The sequence below is a fragment of the Vipera ursinii genome, assembly GCF_947247035.1.
Source record: "Vipera ursinii genome assembly, chromosome: 5".
NCBI lineage: Eukaryota > Metazoa > Chordata > Lepidosauria > Squamata > Viperidae > Vipera > Vipera ursinii.
In genome coordinates, this window is record NC_139518.1 from 81849191 (window position 1) to 81869354 (window position 20164).

At 44.4% G+C, this 20164-nt stretch overlaps 1 protein-coding gene across 1 annotated transcript in view; it reads right to left on the reverse strand.

Annotated features, from left to right (window-relative positions):
* Positions 1 to 17502, reverse strand: part of UNC5B (unc-5 netrin receptor B) — a gene marked incomplete at its 5' end in the record, with an annotated part of 226147 nt that extends 208645 nt beyond the window's left edge. The window contains one exon of the mRNA XM_083364776.1: positions 17412 to 17502. Within this exon, the coding sequence (XP_083220902.1) occupies positions 17412 to 17502 (91 nt within the window). The remainder of the gene's footprint in view (positions 1 to 17411) is intronic.
* Positions 17503 to 20164: the final 2662 nt, after the last annotated feature.

Genomic DNA, 20164 nt, shown 5'->3' on the forward strand with positions numbered 1-20164 from the left:
TCTTTTTTTGTTTGTTTGATTGTTTTTACATCAGTTCTTCTCCAAGAACCAATCTGCTCTAGTGAAAGGTATCAGGCTAGTGTTGAAAGAAAAATCTTCATCCGGGTCCAGTCCAAGCCAGGAATAAACAACATGGGGACTGCTTTAGAAAGAAGGTTGTAATTTATTGAAGAGAGCCAGACAAAGGATGGCTCTTGGAAAAAAAAGTGACCACATGTAGTAGGGAGGAGTGGGTTTTTATACTTTCTTGGGCTTTGGTTTGGAGTTGTTCCTGAGTCTGAGTGTGCCTTTCTGGCATTGTGATGGTGGTGGGTTTATCCTATTAGGTCCCAAAGGTCATATCCTGCTTCCCTGGGGATGTGGCTGATGACTGTTGGATTTTTGGTGTGAGGGATTGTTGATTCTAGGGATCTTTCTTCCTAATCCTGGCTACCTGACTCCAATCTTTCTGACAAGATTATCACATCTGCATTTCTGCAGACCTGGTTTCTGTTTGGGGCAGAGAAACTTGGGGGGAGGGGGAGGGTTGGTTTCTGCCTTTAAAATCCTTTGGGGAAATATATTCTGCCTTTTTAATGTTTCCCAAAATATTTCTTTCACTGGGGAGGTGGGGGGCTGACTTCCTGCACTAGAAACTGGGAGACTGTGAGTTCTAGACCAGCCTTAGGTATGAAAACTGGCTTGGGTGACTTTGGGCCAATCATTTTCTCTCAGCCCAGTCCACCTCAATCCCTTGTTGTTGTGGGGAAAATAGGAGGAGGAAGGAATATTAAATATGTTTGCTGCTTTGAGTTGTTTGTAAAAATAACAAAGGCAGGATAAAAATTCAAAAGCTTTCCAACCCTATTCCATTTAATCTTTAAATCACATGTCTAGCCCTTCTGGCTACAGTAAAAAATGCTAAAGTTGCAAAGTCCAGGAAGTCAGCCCCCTAAAAATGTCTGCCTCTCAGTTACCACCAGCACCATTGCACTATATTTATTTTTATTTTTATTTTTAATCCCATTTATATCCCGCCCTTCTCCGAAGTCTCAGGGCGGCTTACAATTTAAAGCACAAATCAATGTGCTTAGCAATAGCCTTCATTCTATGTATATGCCTGCTTATTAGGGCTTTCCCCCCCAGCGGCATTATTACAAAGTCAGCTTATTGCCCCCAACAATCTGGGTCCTCATTTTACCTACCTGGGAAGGATGGAAGGCTGAGTCAACCTTGAGCCTGGTGGGACTCGAACCTGCACTAATTGCAGGCAGCTGGTGTTACCTAAGGAGGCATTAGCCCAATATTATTGCTATTGCCACATCACCTACCTATTTATTGCCACAGTTTTATTCAGGGAAGGGAGGGAGGGAGGGAAGGAAGGAAGGTAGACGACCAAATATTTGGCAAGGACTCAATTGTGAAATACAACTATCAAATTAATTTAAGCTTGTGAAATGGTGGGCAAAATTGTCCTCTGGAATCTCCCACTCTGGGAATTAGGCAGCAGACAAGGAATCAAATGTCAAGAATATCACTCTGAATATTTATTATTATTACTATTTATAAGCTGGGGTATGAAGGCTGCGATTTAAGCAATAGTATATATATGTGTACACGCACACACGCACACACACATATATATGTATATACTGTACACATATATACTGTACACACATACACACACATATATATGTATATATGTGTGTGTATGTGTGTACAGTATATATGTGTGTGTGTACACACACACACACACACACACACACGTATACTATATATACTATACTATAAAGCTTGTTTTACTCTAGCTTCAACCAAATATTGCGAAACTATAGTTACCCTCATCTACACCCAGCAAGTTTGGCCAAACATATTATGGAAATTGGAGTCGAAAGTATCACTGGTATTCTGGGAAGTTGTTCTAATTCAGAAGGAAACTCAGTTGGGATTCAATAGCAACAGATTCAACAACAATAGATTTCTCTAGAACCAAGTTGTTCTAGATTCCTTTAGAACAATGTTATTCACAGCACGCTGGCTGTGACATGCTGAGAGTTGAAACCCAGTTTTTGAAGTTGGGGAACACTGCCCTAGAATTTACAGAAATGATTCTAAAATGCCCAACTCTATTTCCTTTACAAATGAATTGGGGATAAACTGGAAAGAGATAAATATTATTGCCCCTTGGCAAGTTCTTTGCCCAGCTTTAGCAGATGGGCACTGGGTCCCAAGACGAGCTATCTTTGAAAGTCCAAAATCTCCCTTTTTTAAAAAAAAAAGCAGACAACACTTTGCATCTTCACAGAGTACCTATAAATCACAAGTGCAAGACGCACACCTGCTGTTTCATTCTGAGGTTCCACCCCACCCCACCCCCCAATTCAGCAGGATAAACCCAGTATGTCTTTTCCTCCATTTTATTTTTACACCTATTGTTTAAAAGGTTTACGTCCGTATGTTCACCAGTTTCAAACATGGGCTCTGCTATTTGATCATCAACAATCATCACAAGTTCACACTCCTGCTGGTACGAGAAAGCAGGAGCCTGTTTGCTGCATCCCACTCCAGATTTTCACAGCTGCTTAGGCAGATGCCACAGTGGGGAGAAGAGAACAAGGACGGCACGCAGACCCAAGGGAGCTGCAAACCTTGTTTCTGAGCTTCACAAGCTACTCCTGATTTGAAACAAACATCTAATCAAGTCAACAGCACGGCACCGATTTTCTTTCCAAATAAACCCTTCAAGGCTTCCTCAAACTCACCTTCCTGCCCTTATCCCACATAAACACCTGCCAGAATAGGATCTACAATGCTTAGAAGCAAAGAGCTCAGTATTTCATGCATAACATGAGAGGTGCAGGGTGGCACAGTGGCTAGAAAATTAGACACTACGCTGATCTCCCTGGTGCACGCAGGAAGGAATCTTAGGGGTAAGGAAGACATCATAAAGTAAAGGTAAAGGTTCCCCTGCACATGCGTGCTAGTCGTTTCCAACTCTAGGGGCCGGTGCTCATCTCCGTTTCAAAGCCAAAGAGCCAGCACTTGTCCGAGGACGTCTCCGTGGTCATGTGGCCGGCATGACCAGACGCCAAAGGCGCACGGAACGCTGTTACCTTCCCACCGTAGTGGTCCCTATTTTTCTACTTGCATTTTTACGTACTTTCGAACTGCTAGGTTGGCAGAAGCTGGGACGAGTAACAGGCGCTCACTCTGTTACGCGGCACTCGGGATTTGACCCGCCAAACTGCCGACCATCTGATCGACAAGCTAAGCGTCCTAACCCACTGAGCCACCGCGTCCCTTGAAGACATCATACAGGGTCCCCAAATATCTGCAACCTTTTGTTTTGGGCTAGGAACCAAAGCCCCAGGTGAGGGTGACCCTTGTTTAAAATTCTGCCTTCTTAATAGTTTTCTCCTTTCTTGTGTGATTTATGAATCTGCATTGTGCTCCAAGAGTTTGTTTTAAAAATAGAGATCTGAAATCTCTCAAATAAAGAAAACTGTAACATTCTGGTGTGACTATAAACTTGGATGTCACAACTGGTGCCGTTAGTGCTTCCAAAGGCAGTGACACAAAATGCAGATGCTGTTTTTTTTTCCCCAGGCTGTTGCAAAGGCTCCCCATTCCTGGTGTTGCCAGCCCAAAAAAAGGGAAGGAACAAGTGACAAGAATAGCTGAAGGAAAGGGAAGGACAAGCAGCATTTTTATTCTTTTTTTTGTTGTTAATGAAACTTTGGAGATTGTTACTGCAATTGTCTTGGTTTTATCACAACACCAGTGTCGAACCTCAGTCTCTTCTCTTCCCAGCCAACAAAGCCATTCCCATCAGAGACATCTCTCCATCTTAAACCACAAAGGTCCCATAATATTATACATCTAAAGAGAAAATGCAGATACTAATGGATAGAATGGAGCTGCGGAGAACTGAACAATAAAAGTGTGAAATATAGACAACAAACCAAACCCAAGAAAGAGGTACGCTTGACAGATGCTGTGAAGGCTCAAGGGCGGATACTGACTTGTATAGTGACAAATTGTTGCCAAACTGACAACTTGTGCAAAAAAACACACGGTCAATACATTTTAAATTCTAGGCTGGAAAATATATCTTGCAAAGCCTTCCACTGTATTTTGTAAACCACTGTTTCTCTGCTGGAATGGATTTGCACAGCAGCCCTAAGCCAAAAACAACCCTGATTTGGTTTATACCGTATTATAGTTTTCAAAGTTGCCAAGACTGTGTTATTTCTTAACTGTCTCCTTGAACCTACCAGTACATACAACAAACCTGACTTATATTTTCTGAACCAATCTCCGGATTAAACACATCACGCTAACATTTGGCAAGTTTGAAGAACTGAACTTTTGCTTCCCACAGTTCAGAAATTGGGATGGCCGAGAGCTATGGGAGATGATAATCTTTCACTTACCCACCCCCACCCCCCCACACCATCAAGTGTGCATTTTGTGGGTCTCAAAGCAGGCACAGGACATGAAAAAACAAACTGATGGAGAAATCAATGCTTGTTGACTTGCGGTATATTGTGTACTTATTAGAGGAACACGGCCGTACCAGGAAGAAAATGTGAATCTGACTTGGCCATTTGCTGGCAATAATGGGGCTCATTGATTTAAGGCCAAAGAAACAGAGAAGGCAAACTGATTAATATTTTTTAGACTCTGCACAGGGCTGCAAATCCGGCACTGAAATGTTTTACAAATGCAAAGGAAAAGCAAGTGTGTGCATGCACACTGAAACATCAGCCTTTTCTAAAAGGCAAGCTCCTAATTTTACACACCCATGTACAGACAAATTGTGACTAAGAATATCCACATATTATTATTAATTTTTGCAGCGTTAATGTAAAGAGCTTTAGATTTAAGTATCACATTGAGTTTACATATGGGAAGGGAGAATACAGAAAGTCAAAAATGCCTTTCTCTTGCTTGAAAGCTGCAAAGAAAGGAGATCTTTGTAAAATACCAATCTTCATATAGCTGCTAACCTATTTTCCCCCCCCCTAAACTTTCCTCCAGTTCCTGCTCTTGGTCATCCCTCAAAATCCATATTGTAAATCATGATCAGGTCAACAATTCCTCCCTCCCCACTTGACATACTCCCCCTCCTTAATAGGAGAAAGTTATTAGGTCCTTTGGCCTGTCAAATAATTACAAATAATAAAATAACTCCGAAAAACACACCCACCACCTTCTTTTATAGAAGAAGGAAATTATTACCGCGCTGTAATTCCTAGAGGAGTTCTTCCTATTTAAAAAGGTATGTTTTTTTAAAGTTCTTCAACGTTCACAGTCAACCTAATTTAGAACTACACACAAATAGTTACTCTTTTTTGCAGGGGGGGGGGGGAGAGGAGATCCAAACCTACAATAAAACATTTCTATCATGGATCCCTTTGTGTGTGTGTGTGTGCAAACACATACACCTAGAGAGAGTGCATTCTATAATTTCATCTTTCTGCTTTAGTGACAATTTGCCTTACTTCCCAATAATGTGGACTGGACTGACACATGTGCAATTTTAGCAGCGTGAAATAAAGAACTACCAGATCTTGCATCCTTCAAATGCATCGATTTACTGTTCTCAACACAAACTTCCAACCGTCTGTTGAACTGAGGGGTGTTGAGGTCGCAATTCAGTATATCTGGAAGGTAGCTGGTGGGGAAAGGCTAAACTACATAATCTTTCCAATATCTTTGCGCAGGATAAATACAAGTGTCAACTGTCTATATGTAGCAAAAATATCAACAACCTTAAAGAAAATGAGTATCTTACTTTCCAACCTATGAATGCTTTCTATTTAAAAAAAACAGCCTGGGATATACACTAGCACAGAACTACTATCAAGGGTTTCATTTTCACAAAAGAAATGAACCAGCTAGTACAGGGGTAGGCAACCTCGGCTCTTTTATGACTCATGGACTTCAACTCCCAGCATTCCTGAGTCAGGAATTCTGGGAGTTGAAGTCCATGAGTCATAAAAGAGCCGAGGTTGCCTACCCCTGAGCTAGTACAACAAAAGTCTAGACCCACACCCGAGTCATTGTTCAGAAATGATATTCTCTTGGCCTGAATACAGGAGCTCCTCGACTTAACGACCACAACTATGTCCAAAATTTCTGTTGGTAAGTGAGACAGTAAAGTGAGTTTTGCCTCATTTTATGACCTTTCTTGCCACTGTTATTAAGTGAATCACTGCAGTTGTAAGTTAGCAATATGGTTGCTAAGGGATTCTGGCTTCCCCATTGACTTTGCTTCTCAGAAAGTCACAAAAGGTGGTCACATGACCGTCAAAAACACGAGCCAGTTGCCAAGAAGCATCTGCATTTTGATCATGTGACCATGGGGATGTTGCAAGTGTCATATGTGTGAAAAAATGATCATAAATCCCTTTTTTCCTGTGCTCTTTGTAACTTCAAATAGTCATTAAACAAAGGTTGTAAGTTGAGGATTACCTGTACACAATGAAGATGATCAACCAATTGTATCAGGTGGAGGAAATACTTTTACCTATTAAACAAACATTTATGTACCAGAAAAAAAACATCTGGGCAGCAAACAAAATAAAAACAAAAGATCCAGTTCAGAACAATTCAACGTAGAACTTAAGCCCTAATTAGATTAATGAAATTGGCATACCTCAAAATGTCTGTTTTGCAAATCAAATTTAGCATATAGCAAATCAGGATGAACTACAGTGGACTAGTCACAATCAACACCTCTCCGTACCTAACGAAATAATCCTGCCAGGACACGAACTGAGCTATAGTACTGTTGTGTATGTAAATAGTTAGCAATAAGCCATAGAAGATATTGCAAACACTGTGCAGCTTTGCAAGGTTTAAAGCGGGAAAATAAGGTGCAATCATTGGACGCCACAACCAAGGAGCGGGAAAACAGACAGTTTGTATTGGTTACAGTTCAAACGCTTTCTCTATAAAAGGGTTGCAAGATTTGACATTTGACAGTTGACTTTGTGTATTCAATAAACTCGTTCAGTGTTAACCACTCTGAGTCCTCGTCAATTCGAACCAAACAACTGGCGACGAAGGTGGGATCGACAGAAGACCAGAGATTAGGAAGAATTGTCGTGAAGGCGGCAAAGTCTGAGCGAGTCACAGTCAACCGAGCGGCCGCGGCAGAATAGGAAAAAAATTCTCCGAATGGCGCAAATCGGGTCATTGAAGGAATTTGACCCTAACTTCCCCGAAGATTGGGAAGAATATATTGGTCAGGTCGAAGGATTCCTGTTAGTGAACGGAATCACCGACGACCGGAAAAAAGCGGCGGCACTTTTGACAATTTGCGGCACACCGGTCTACAGAGTCGCTGTCGGGCTGTGCCAGCCACAACCAGTCTCCAGCGTGCCCTATGCCGACCTCCTTGCAAAACTAAAGGTGCACTTTACTCCCCGAAGGTCCGAACTTTTTTGGCGGCGCATCTTCGAGAAGAGAAATCAGAGACCGGGGGAATCCATACAGAAATTCGTCGCTGCCGTTAGGGAAGCCGCAGTTCGTTGCAAATACGATAATTTAGAAATTAGGATTCGGGACAGAGTTGTGCTAGGCTTACGCGATGAACAATTACAAAACAGAATAATCGCCAAACCTACTGGCGATTTACAGGAAGTGCTCGACGAACTCCTAACGTATGAGTCTACCGGGTATCGCGACCCCCCCCGCAGTAGCATGGCGACAGCACCTGAAATTAACCAAGAGGGCTATGTGGACTGCGGGGAGGTGGATCAGCAGTGGGAGGAAGAGATCGCCGAAGTCTCCAGGCGATTTGGGAAGATGGCACCCAGACAACTTAGAAGCGAAGGGCCCGAACCCGGCCGCCGGCAACAACCCGCAACACCGCAGAGACCACCGACCGGGGCACAACGACCGTGGCGGGACACCGCAACCAGACCGCGCGACAACGACACCCAGAACCGATGCGGCAGCTGTGGCGGCAACCATCCCCGCGCTTCCTGCCGATTCCGCACCGCCAAGTGCAGGGCTTGTGGCAAGACCGGCCACATCCAGGCCATCTGCAGAAACCGCGTCCGGGACTCCCGTCTGAATGAAGTCGATGTGTGGCCAGAGGGTAAGGTAACCCCCAATGCTAGTGGCAAGGAGACCCCTAGATCCCGGGCGAAATTTTCAAACCCAGGGGAGGTGGCCCGAGTCAATCGGAAAAGGCAGGGAAGGGGGCACAATTTTCCGGACGGAAAATTAAAAATCACAGTCCTTCTGCAAGGGGTTCCTTGCAGAATGGAAATCGACTCTGGGGCTTCAGTGTCGATAATTTCCACTGAAACCCTGAAAAAAATTGAACAACTAAGTGGAAAAAGAATTCCACTTAGCCCAACAAATATTCAATTAACGGACTTCCAAAAAAGTCCAATAATCGTAAAGGGAAAGACCAGCCTTAGAGTTAATTTTAAGGGATTTAAGGGGGTCTTAGATGTGGTAGTTACGGAGGGGAATAGGACTAGCTTAATAGGGCTTAATTGGTTTCCTGCCCTGGGAATTTGGATAGGGGGAATAAATTCTGTGATTAAAAATAAGACCCTCGAATCCGTCTGCAAAGAATTTGCAGACGTATTCGATGGATCTCTAGGCAAGTACAAAGGGCCCCCCATTAATTTTAACCTAGACCCCTCAGTAAATCCAATCAGGCTAAAGGCCCGGAGGGTACCTTTTGCCTTAAAAGAAAAAATCGAGGCCGAGCTCGACCGGCTTGTAGGCCTCGGAGTTTTAGAACCCGTTGAGGGCGGTTTATGGGAGACGCCGATCGTCACACCCCTCAAACCCAATGGGGATGTGAGGATCTGCGCCGACTATAAAGCGACCCTCAACATTGGAATGAAAAAGCATGCTTACCCGGTCCCGACGGTGAAGCAGGTCCTCGCCACGATCCAGGACGCCGCCATCTTCGCCAAGCTCGACTTGGCGCATGCGTACTTACAGTTGACTGTTTCCAAAGAGGCTGCAGAGGCGCAAACAATTGTTACCCACAAGGGGGCGTTCCGAGTCCACAGACTGCAATTTGGGATTGCAGCTGCTCCAGGCATCTTCCAAGAAGTGATGGAGAGGACCTTAAAGGGCATACCTGGAGTATGCCCTTACTTTGATGATGTCCTAATAGCTGGAAAAGATGAAGGAATGTTAGTAGAGCGGCTGGAACAGGTACTGGGTAGATTTAGAAAGGCTGGATTAAAATTAAAAAAGGAAAAATGTAGCATAGGGGTTAAATCCACTGATTTTTTGGGGTTCAGGATTGACAAAAGCGGGGTCCACCCTACCCCTGAAAAAATTAAAGCAATAAAAGGGGCTCCTGAACCAAGGAACAAGGCTGAGCTACAGGCCTTCCTAGGCTTGGTAAATTTTTATCACACTTTTGTGCCACATAAGGCTGCCATTGCAGAACCACTGCACAGGCTTTTAGATAAGAAGACCCCTTGGCATTGGCAAGACAAGCACAAAGTGAGTTTCCAGACCTTAAAAGATATCCTTTCCAGTAGCTCAACTGTAACCCACTTTATAGAAAATAGACCAATCTACCTGGCGTGCGATGCTTCGCCTTATGGCGTCGGGGCAGTAATCAGCCATTTAGACACCCAGGGAATGCAAAGACCCATTGCTTACTACTCCCGCACACTAACCAAGGCAGAGCGGAACTATGCTCAAATTGACCGGGAAGCTTTAGCCATAGTGGCAGGAGTTAAAAAGTTCCACGACTACCTGTATGGCAGGAACTTTACAATCCTGACAGACCACAAACCCCTGCTGGGACTGTTTACCACAGATAAACAGACTCCCCAAATTATGTCTCCCAGGATGCTGAGATGGTCCATTTTCCTCTCAGCATATTCATTTTCCCTCCAATACCGACCAGGTAAAGACATGGGTCATGCAGACGCTCTTAGCAGATTGCCCCTTAGCACAACAGAGGAGGACCCTGCCCCAGTGGGACAAGTAATGTCCCTACAAGATATTCCTGATCTGCCCCTAACTGCTAAAGACATAGCGGAGGCAACCAATAAGGACCCCATCTTAAGGAGAGTAATGGCCTGGGTCATGAGCGGTTGGCCCAACGCCAACCCAGACGTAAAATACAGTCCATTTTTCCGAAGGAAGGATGAACTATCAGTTCATATGGGTTGCTTACTTTGGGGAACTCGTGTAGTAATCCCAGGAATCCACAAATCAGCTATTCTATTTGAATTGCATGAAGGACACCCTGGAATAGTAAGGATGAAGGCCTTAGCTAGGAGTCACTTGTGGTGGCCAGGATTGGACCAAGACATTGAGGAATGCGTTGCCAATTGCCATCTGTGCCAACGTTCCAGGCCTGAACAACAACACATCCGCACACATAAATGGGAGTTAGCTAGGAATCCTTGGTCCAGGATTCATATTGACTTCGCTGGACCTTTCCAGGGGTTAACGTTCCTTGTAGTGGTCGACAGCTACTCTAGATGGCTAGAAGTAGTACCGGTCAGTTCAGTAACGGCAGGCAGAACAATACAGGCATTAAGGGGCCTCTTTGCCACTCATGGGTTGCCGGATTTAATAGTGTCTGATAACGGGCCACAATTCACATCTATTGAATTTCAGGATTTCCTCAAGGCCAACTCGATTAAGCATAAGACTTCTGCACCCTTCCACCCCTCCACCAACGGATTGGCTGAAAGGAACGTGAGGACCACGAAGGACGCGCTTAAAAGAATTATTCGAGGTGACTGGCATCAGAGACTAGCTGAGTTCTTGTTGGCCCAACACACAACCCCTTGTTCGGCTACAGGGAAAAGTCCAGCTGAAATGAGGTGGGGAAGAAAAATCTTGACCAAGTTGGACAGACTACACCCCGACCGACTCCAACCAAACATTGAATTTGACATTCCTAACAGAACATTTGAAGTGGGGGACTTGATTTGGGCCAGGAACTACGCCCAAGGGGATAAGTGGATTCCTGGGGTGGTAACTGAAATCTTAGGTCCCTTATCATACATCATTGAGGGGGAAGGGAATAGGGTCTGTAAAAGACACATAGACCAGCTGAGGAAAAGATCTAGTGGGTGTGTGCCAGCTGAGGGGGACCAAAGCTCAGTTAGGGCAAACAGTACAGATAACATTTGGCCTGAAAGTGGTGTAGTGGTGGGGCAAGATGACATATTTCCAGATGCCCATCAACAACAATTCAGTCCAATTGATTGGGAAATACCCCTGCGAAGTAGGCCAGTGACAACTGAATCCCAAACACAACCTAATACACAAGGCAGTACATCTGAAGCCAGTAACCCTGAGCCCAGGTCCAGTAGTAACCAGCATAGTAACCAGCAGCCAAGCAGTCAACCAGGAAAAGGGGCCCCTAGCAGCCAAAGTAACAGATACCCTTCTAGAATACATAGGCCACCAAAATACCTAAAGGACTTTGTAAAGAAATGACACCAACTGGGGGGTAAGGGGTGTTGTGTATGTAAATAGTTAGCAATAAGCCATAGAAGATATTGCAAACACTGTGCAGCTTTGCAAGGTTTAAAGCGGGAAAATAAGGTGCAATCATTGGACGCCACAACCAAGGAGCGGGAAAACAGACAGTTTGTATTGGTTACAGTTCAAACGCTTTCTCTATAAAAGGGTTGCAAGATTTGACATTTGACAGTTGACTTTGTGTATTCAATAAACTCGTTCAGTGTTAACCACTCTGAGTCCTCGTCAATTCGAACCAAACAAGTACCTACTCAATAGAGAAACATTCTCTATGGAGGAGGCTGCAAGTGACTGGGCAGTAGAGAGATGGTTAGGAACAGAAGAAGCAGGAAAAGCAAACTGCTTAGATCAGAGGTGTCCAACCTTGGCAACTTTTAAGACTTGTGGACATCGACTCCTGTAATTCCCCAGGCAGTGTGGGCATTTTGGGAGTTGAAATCCACAAATTTTGAAGTTGCCAAAGTGGGACACCCCTGGTTTAAACAATCCTTTTTGCCAGGGACTAAGAGTTATTACTTGAGGTCTCTCCAATATAGACAGAACAACGTTATTTAAGTATGCTGAACTTCAGCTCCAATTTCCCTCCTAGGCAGGATATGAACCAAAGTACCACATTTTGGGAAATGAATGGAATGAAATCTTTTGCCTCCTGACTCTGGTCTTCCATAAACCATCGTTCTTCCTAGTGATGAAAGCAAGAGGTAGGAGTCTCTTGTTCCTCATTCTGGGTAAACAGCCCAGCTGTGGGCATCTATTAGCTCAGCCTTCCCCCAAACTGGTGCCCCCTCCCTCATGAGCTGGGAAATTATGAAGTTCCACAATTACTGCTGGATTAGTTCAGCTGCTAAGAAAACAGAGACGGTGAAGTAGCAGTGGAATTTATATTTCAGCATGAGGAACTTCTAGAATGCAAACAATATGTAAGTGAAGCTGATTAGCAGAGGAGTTAATTAAGGAAGAGACACATCAGTGTTTACTTATGTTAAAGATCAGTATATGAACTTCGGAGGTGTTGGAAAGTCTGAGTTGGAAGTGGCAAAAATTCTGGCACTTTAGTATATTGTTAAAAACAAGTTTTCCCTTTCAATTTTCTCCCAGAAGACATGTTTTCCCCAAGATGCTTCTGGCTAGGAGCAGACCAAAGCTGCAGATTTATCTAGTGACACACTGCTGTGCTTATTGCATTATGCAGGCTCCTTTGGCTTTTATAAGGAGGAAAGAGAATGGCCAGTACAGTTAAAAAGCCTTCAAAGTCATTTTCAAGGAAACATATAAATTCTTTGGCTTGTCCCTGTCTGTCAGGGAACACCAAACCCTTTGTATTTATTGTCAGGATCTGCCCCAAACTCTGCAGCCATCAGATTTTATGGTTTCCTGACTTGTGAGATAGGCAGGCAAAGACATCCTTTTTTTATCTATACTCAAAAGGAAACTTCACACCATCTTCTTACTGATGTCCATGCTGTAAAGTTACAATGCATAGATAGCATATAGAATCTAGATGCAATTGTGAATTGCTAGAATGAGACCAGCACAAAGCAAGAAGATTTAAATGCCCATCTATTCTAGAAATGCTTGGGCAGCCTTGGGCCAGGAACTCTGGTTAGTGATGCTATTGTTTTAAGCACAAGTGTCTGTGTGTGTGTAAGAGAGAGAGCACACACATCACCCCTCCTCAGCCCTCCAGAACTATAATTCTGGAGATCAGGGCTTTTTTTTCTCATACAACGCTCAGAATGGAGTTCCGGCACCTTTTTTGGATGGAACCTTGTAGGGTAGGCAAAGTGGGTTGTATGACATGTGTGAGTTCCGGCACCTTTTTTCTTTTATAAAAAAAAGCACTGCTGGAGATACACTGAGAATCTGCAACCTATCTGAAGGCATCACTTTAATGTAGACCAGTGTTTTCCAAACTTGGCAACTTTAAGAAGTGTGAACTTCCACTCCCAGACTTCCCCAGCCTGCCCTCTTCTTGGATTTCCAGTCTATACCTCTATACATTTGAAAAACTGCTGTAGACCAACTGAAATAACCCCAAAGATAGAGAGTGCAACCAACAGGCAAAGCAGCAAAAGTGAGTAAATTTAAAAGATTGAGGCTTCCGCTGTAACAAGCATGATGATTCCTCTACATTGTACAAAGAAGCTTAGTCCTTGCTCAAAAGCATTAAGAAAAGTTAAGGACCTGACCTTGTATCAATAAACCGCACGTACCCACATGGGGTAAACATAATTCAAGCTGATATTTTGATGCAGTATTGGAGAACCAGAAAAGGCATTTCTTGAGAGTTTGAATTATTATTGTCTTCATGTCATTTCCACAGTAAGAAGTCTGATGCCTGAAATTCAAGTAATAGTTCCACCTAGCATGACTATTAAATAAAAGAGTAGATTGCTCAACAGGTTTACCATTTGCTCAGCTAGCAAAGTGGAACATCAATAAGGTTCAAGTACAGCTCAAAGCTGGAGTTAACAGCAGGGGCAGTCATTCATACTATTTTATTCTAGCCTAGCCTAGCCTTTCTTATGGCCATTTATTCCTAAATCAGGTTATTTGAGGTGGCATGATATATATATATATATATATTTAAGGAACCAGCTCCTACTTCAGTTTTACAGCCATCCTTCACCATCCTCTCAATTTTTCCTATATTCTATCTAGCAGATGACCGGGATACAAATAAGATGGGAAAAAGCCAGCCTTTCAGCTCAGCCCTCTTTATGTGTATAACAAAGCATATTTATAAATGCACAATGATGATTTCTTTTAGCACAAGTCCTATTCTACATTCCAGAATCCCTTTAAACACTGTACTCTCCTCATACCCAGTTTTCTCCCTCTGTCATTAACTGCAACTTCAAAATAGATCTTTAAAATACCAGACTCAGTACAAATTATAATTTGATTCCAGTTAATTACAAGCCAGCTCTTTGGAACCAGAGCAAACAGCACCCTATAAACAATGCATCCAGTGTACTGAGTAACAGCTGCTCAACATACATAGTAACTATCAGCAATTAGGGACATTCTCATCCATCATCAGTTCTTACCAAAATTGTCTCTAGATTATCTTGTCAGATACTGAAGGGACCACCTCAAAGCATCTGCCCTTAAACTACTATCAAGAGAAGATGAAATAGAAAATGAGGGTCTTCTACTGAGGTCACCCTAGAGATTAAATTGAGGAGAGGGAGTTAAAGAACATTGCATTTTTCATTTTGCTCATTCTTTCCATGGAGTGAAAACAGTTCCTGTGGGGTGGAATAAATATTTACCTACTGAACTGATATATTTATAGTGGAAGCCTCAAACAAATTCAACCAAAGCAGCGCCTCTCCATTATTTAAACGCTAGTGTCCATATTTTTAGGCAAAATAATTATCTCTATTAAATACACTATCATTTCAGCTATGTTAATCTGAAGAAACTGTTAGCGTATTAGTTGTTTTAAAAAACATATGTGAACTCTTTCTGAGTCCTTCTCAGAAAGAGTTCACGTATGTTTTTAAAACAACTAAATACGCTAACATTTCTGGGTTTCTCCCCCCTCTATACATTTGCAAAAAACATCCTATTTTCCCCTACAGCTCAGCTCCAACACCCCATTCTCCAAGCTTTATACTAAAGAGAAACACAGTAATTAATGCTCTTGGCTTCATAACACAGTAACACAGACCCACACATACATGTGTAATTCCTCAATGCATCACCCAAGATATGTCTCAATCCAGTGGAATTAGTTCCCCCAATAAATAACTTCACAAAGTGGCATAAATCCTCCTGGCCATTTTGACAGACTTCAACCCTAAAGCTCTTTGCAGAGAAAATAGGAATCATCATTTCTTTGTATGCTTCATTGGATTCGCTTCTAAATCAAGAACCTTTTTCGGGACTTAAGGTAAACAGTTACAGGATGAAATTATAGTCTGTGGATCCCAAATTCACTCCAGTTGTTTCAGAATTAAGTCCCAGTAAGTTCAAAGTTCTTCCTCTCCAGAGGGGAAAAAAAACGTGCATTTGGGCTGCAGCTGAAAACAACAGAAGCCGGTTGAGGTCAGTGGATCAACTCAAATGAAAAGCCTAGTCTGAGAACTACCAAATCCAGGCAATCGCAGCATATCAGCCAAGAAGTACAGAAAACTCTTTGTGGTCACCCAGTGGTCATCTGGAGTTTTGCAGCCCAGTTTAACTTGAAATATGCTATTTTGCAAAACACGATCAAATAAAATGCACTCTAGTAATCAGGGCCTCATTTCTAGCGTGGTTCCCTTGAAGGAAAGGAAAAAAAAATAGCAGTATGAATGCTCCTGGCATTTTTCCTATCCTTTACTGGGGCAATTCCTGCCTTTTAGCTACACAACACAAATCAGGCCCTTGTCTGGTTTGCACGTTTATCTTTAAGAAGTTGGGATTTTCGCAACTGCCATGACACTATTTCTCACTACTTGACTTGCAAGATTTGGTTTTAAAAATTACCAGACCCACAAGTCAGTGGTCACGGTGCTGGATTAACCTGGGTTAATCTGGATATCAGAAGAATTTTATTCACTTTCCACACACACACACACACATATCTATCTATCTATCTATCTATCTATCTATCTATCTATCTATCTATCTATCTATCTATCATCTATCTATCTATCTATCTATCTATCTATCTATCTATCTATCTATCTATCATCTATCTATCTATCTATCTAATCTCCTCATTGTAAACCTTGCAAGGCTATTAGAGGCCAAAGGGGCAGGGGGTTGGACTAGATGACCTCCAAAGTCCCTTCCAACTACTACTACTACTACTTATTATTGTTGTTATTGTTATTGTTGTTGTTGTTGTTGTTATTATTATTATTATTATTATTATTATTATTATTATTATTATTATTATTATTATTATTATTATTATATTACATACAGAATAGACAGCAGGAAAATCCCCTGGAACTTAGGCCAAGCCTAGCTACACCCGAAATTGGAAGAAGTGAAACGAGACGGTTTTGAATGTTCCCACTCAAACGCCAGCAACAGCGAGTCAGGCCGAAGCAGACCTCCAAGCGCGCGTACACACACATACACACCAGTCCTCCAAAACGCCCCCCCCCCTAACAAGACGAGCGGGGTGGGTTTTACATTCTGAAAAAGGGACCAAGTTTCCACCTCTGCTTCGAAGTCTCTCTTACGCGCGCTTACCTGCCAAGGAACCGCGCGGGAACTTTCTCAACCAAGTCGGAGCAGGATCGGGCTTCGGGAGCCAAACTCTCCCGCCACCGCGGCTTCTCCGCTTTTGGAGACATCTCCCCCCCCTTCGGGCGCCGTCCAGCGCTTCCCCGCGCTCCCCTTTCCTCCTTTTGCCCCCCGCAACCTTCCTCGCCCGGTTTTCAAGAGCTGCGGGAAGCGTCGCCTCCGCAGCACCCGGGCGCAAGGAGCCGCGGCTGCAGCGCCACGTCCTGCGGAGCTTTTCCCGAACCGGGAAAAGAAATAAGTGGGGAAGGAGGCCGGGATAGGGAGCGGGCCAAGCACTTTCTCCCTTTCCCTTTCATCTCTCCGCCGCTCTCGCTCTCCTCCCCCCCCCCCCCCCTCTCTCTCTGGCTGTCCGCAAAACTGTGCTGAAAAGTCCGGGGCTCCGCTGAAAGAATCCAGAAGGCAGACGAGTAATAGGAACGGGGAGAGAGGAGCGTGAACGGGTGGCGGAGGGGGGTGAGTGGAGGAAGAGACGGGGAAACTCAGGTAAAAACTTTCCTGATCGGGGGAGGAAGGCGGCAGCGCCCTCCGTTCCCTCCTTCGAAGCGGGTTTGGAAACGGAGCATCCCGCAAAGAAGCGGGGACGCCAAACGGGCCGCGCGTTTTTTGCTTTTTTTCCTCCTCGCGTTCTCACCGGCCGAGCCGAGATGCGTGTTTTTTTTTTCTCCGAGCCGAGATGCGCTTACCTGCGTGGCAAAGTCCCAGGTTGCCAGCGGCCAGCAAAAGCAGGGCGATCACCCCGGGACCAGACGCTCCTCGGCTCCAGGCAGAAGGCATCGCGCCCGGTGAAGGCGGTTGGTGGTGATGGCGACGGCGGCGGCACCTCCTTCGCTTCTTCCTCTTAGCTGGTCTCCAGAGACGCCCTCCTCTCCGAAGGAGGCTCCAGCTTCCCCACGCGAAGCCCCCTCCTCCTCCTCCTCCTCCTCCTTCTCCTCCGGCAACCCGGCAACTTTTAAGCCAGCAAAGCAGCGGGAGGCGAGTTAGGACAGCGGGTTCCCACCCCCACCTCCGCCTGCGGATCTCCCCCTTGGTGCCAGGCTGCGGTGCTCCTCCTCACTCAGCCAACTTGGGGACCGCAGCCAAGCCGTCGGATCAGAGAGGCAGGCGAGGCTGCCGGGCTGCTCGCATCCCCCCCTTGCCAGGCTCCTTTCCTGGTTGGCCGGACGGCCGCGGCTCTTGGTCAGCCAGCCGCTTCTTTCGCCTCCGATCGCCAGCCAGCCTCCTTCCCCACTGCCAAGGTGTCCCGCACGCAGAGGAGCCCACAGCAGCCGGAGGAACTGGAGCGGGGCTCCGTTGGGGAGGCCGGAGACGGGCGGAGCGAAGGAGCCTGGCGGAGCGAAAGTGGGGAACTCGAGGGAGCTCGCGACGGCCTACACACACACACACACACACACACACACGTTACAGGGCGCCAGGCAGGGCTGGGCGGAAAACGTGGCGGCGCAGCCCGCTACCCAACTCTCGGAGCTGGAGTCTCTCGCCGAGCTGGCTCGACGATAAGCCAGCTGCCCGACCGCCCGTTGCCGCCTTTGCTACCAGTCGCTTCCCCAAGCTGGGACGCCGCCCTAACGCGTCGTAGCTTTTAAGAAATTAGGCCGAATAGGCGGCCGATCCAAGAAGTACTTTGCCCCCCTCCCTCCCTCCCTCTCTCTCTCTCTCTCTCTCTCTCTCTCCCCAAAGCAGGAATAGAAAAGAGCTGGAAGGGACCTTGGCCGCGGGGGGGGGGGGCGTCTGGTTTCCGTTGTGATTTGGAATATTCCTTAGAACAGAGTTTGGATGTTTACTTTTCAGTTCTATTGGGGTAGGGGGGGTTGTCTATGTAAAAGAAGGGGGGTTTGATATTTTTAAATTTCCGTGGAATATAGCACCTTTTTCTTGGATAAAGTCTTGGAGAAATTTTTAGTTACACTACAAAGGGTGTCTTTATATTATTAGATAGATAGATAGATAGATAGATAGATAGATAGATAGATAGATAGATAGATAGATAGATAGATAGATAGATAGATAGAGATAGAGATGATAGAGATAGAGATAGAGATAGATAGATAGATAGATGGTAGATGATAGATAGATATAGATATAGATATAGATATATATATAGATGATATAGATATAGATATAGATAGATAGATAGATAGATAGATAGATAGATAGATAGATAGATAGATAGATAGATAGATGATAGATAGATAGATAGATATGTTAAGTATTTGTCAAGGCTTTTTTTGAATACACCTTGCTAATTAACTCTTTCTTTCCTGTTTTTGCCTAACCCAAGGCTATCCACAGGATATAGTCAACTTATGACAGCTCATTATTTGTGTAAATTATAATTTATAATGATAATATATATATATATATTCTGCATCGCTAAAATGGAATAGTATTGAAACTAAAATGGAACATTATCCTTAATATTCCATTTCTTTGTAAAAACAGCGATCTTCACAAATTTTCCAAGCAGAAGCACCGTACTGTACAGAAATGTCATTTTGTCTTAGAGCACCTGGAAAGAATGTCCAGGAGAAAGACATCTGTGATTTGCGGGCTGTGTTTAAGGAGAACTTCTGAGCCATGGACGTTTCTACAGGTCTTTGCTTTAAGTGGACGCTCTAGGACAGGGGTAGGCAACCTTGGCTCTTTTATGACTCGTGGACTCCAACTCCCAGAATTCCTGAGCCAATTCTGGGAGTTGAAGTCCACGAGTCATAAAAGAGACAAGGTTGCCTATCCCTACTCTAGGACTAGGTCAGGGATAGGCAACCTTGGCTCTTTTATGACTCATGGACTTCAACTCCCAGAATTCCTGAGCCAATTCTGGGAGTTGAAGTCCACGAGTCATAAAAGAGACAAGGTTGCCTATCCCTACTCTAGGACTAGGTCAGGGATAGGCAACCTTGGCTCTTTTATGACTCGTGGACTCCAACTCCCAGAATTCCTGAGCCAATTCTGGGAGTTGAAGTCCACGAGTCATAAAAGAGACAAGGTTGCCTATCCCTACTCTAGGACTAGGTCAGGGATAGGCAACCTTGGCTCTTTTATGACTCGTGGACTCCAACTCCCAGAATTCCTGAGCCAATTCTGGGAGTTGAAGTCCACGAGTCATAAAAGAGACAAGGTTGCCTATCCCTACTCTAGGACTAGGTCAGGGATAGGCAACCTTGGCTCTTTTATGACTCGTGGACTTCAACTCCCAGAATTCCTGAGCCAGCTATGCTTGTCTATGGACAGCTGCTCCTTTTTTGTAGGCACATGCCAGCAATCTCAAATTAGGATTTGCTGACATTTATCTGCAATTGACTGATTTATTGCCAAAGCCAAATGAAGAATCAAATGGGCTTAAACAATACCTAGTGAGCAAATTTTGTTTTTATATGCGGTGCATTAGCTTTCTCCCTGACTTCAAGGGAGCAATAACAATCAGAAATCAGATAGG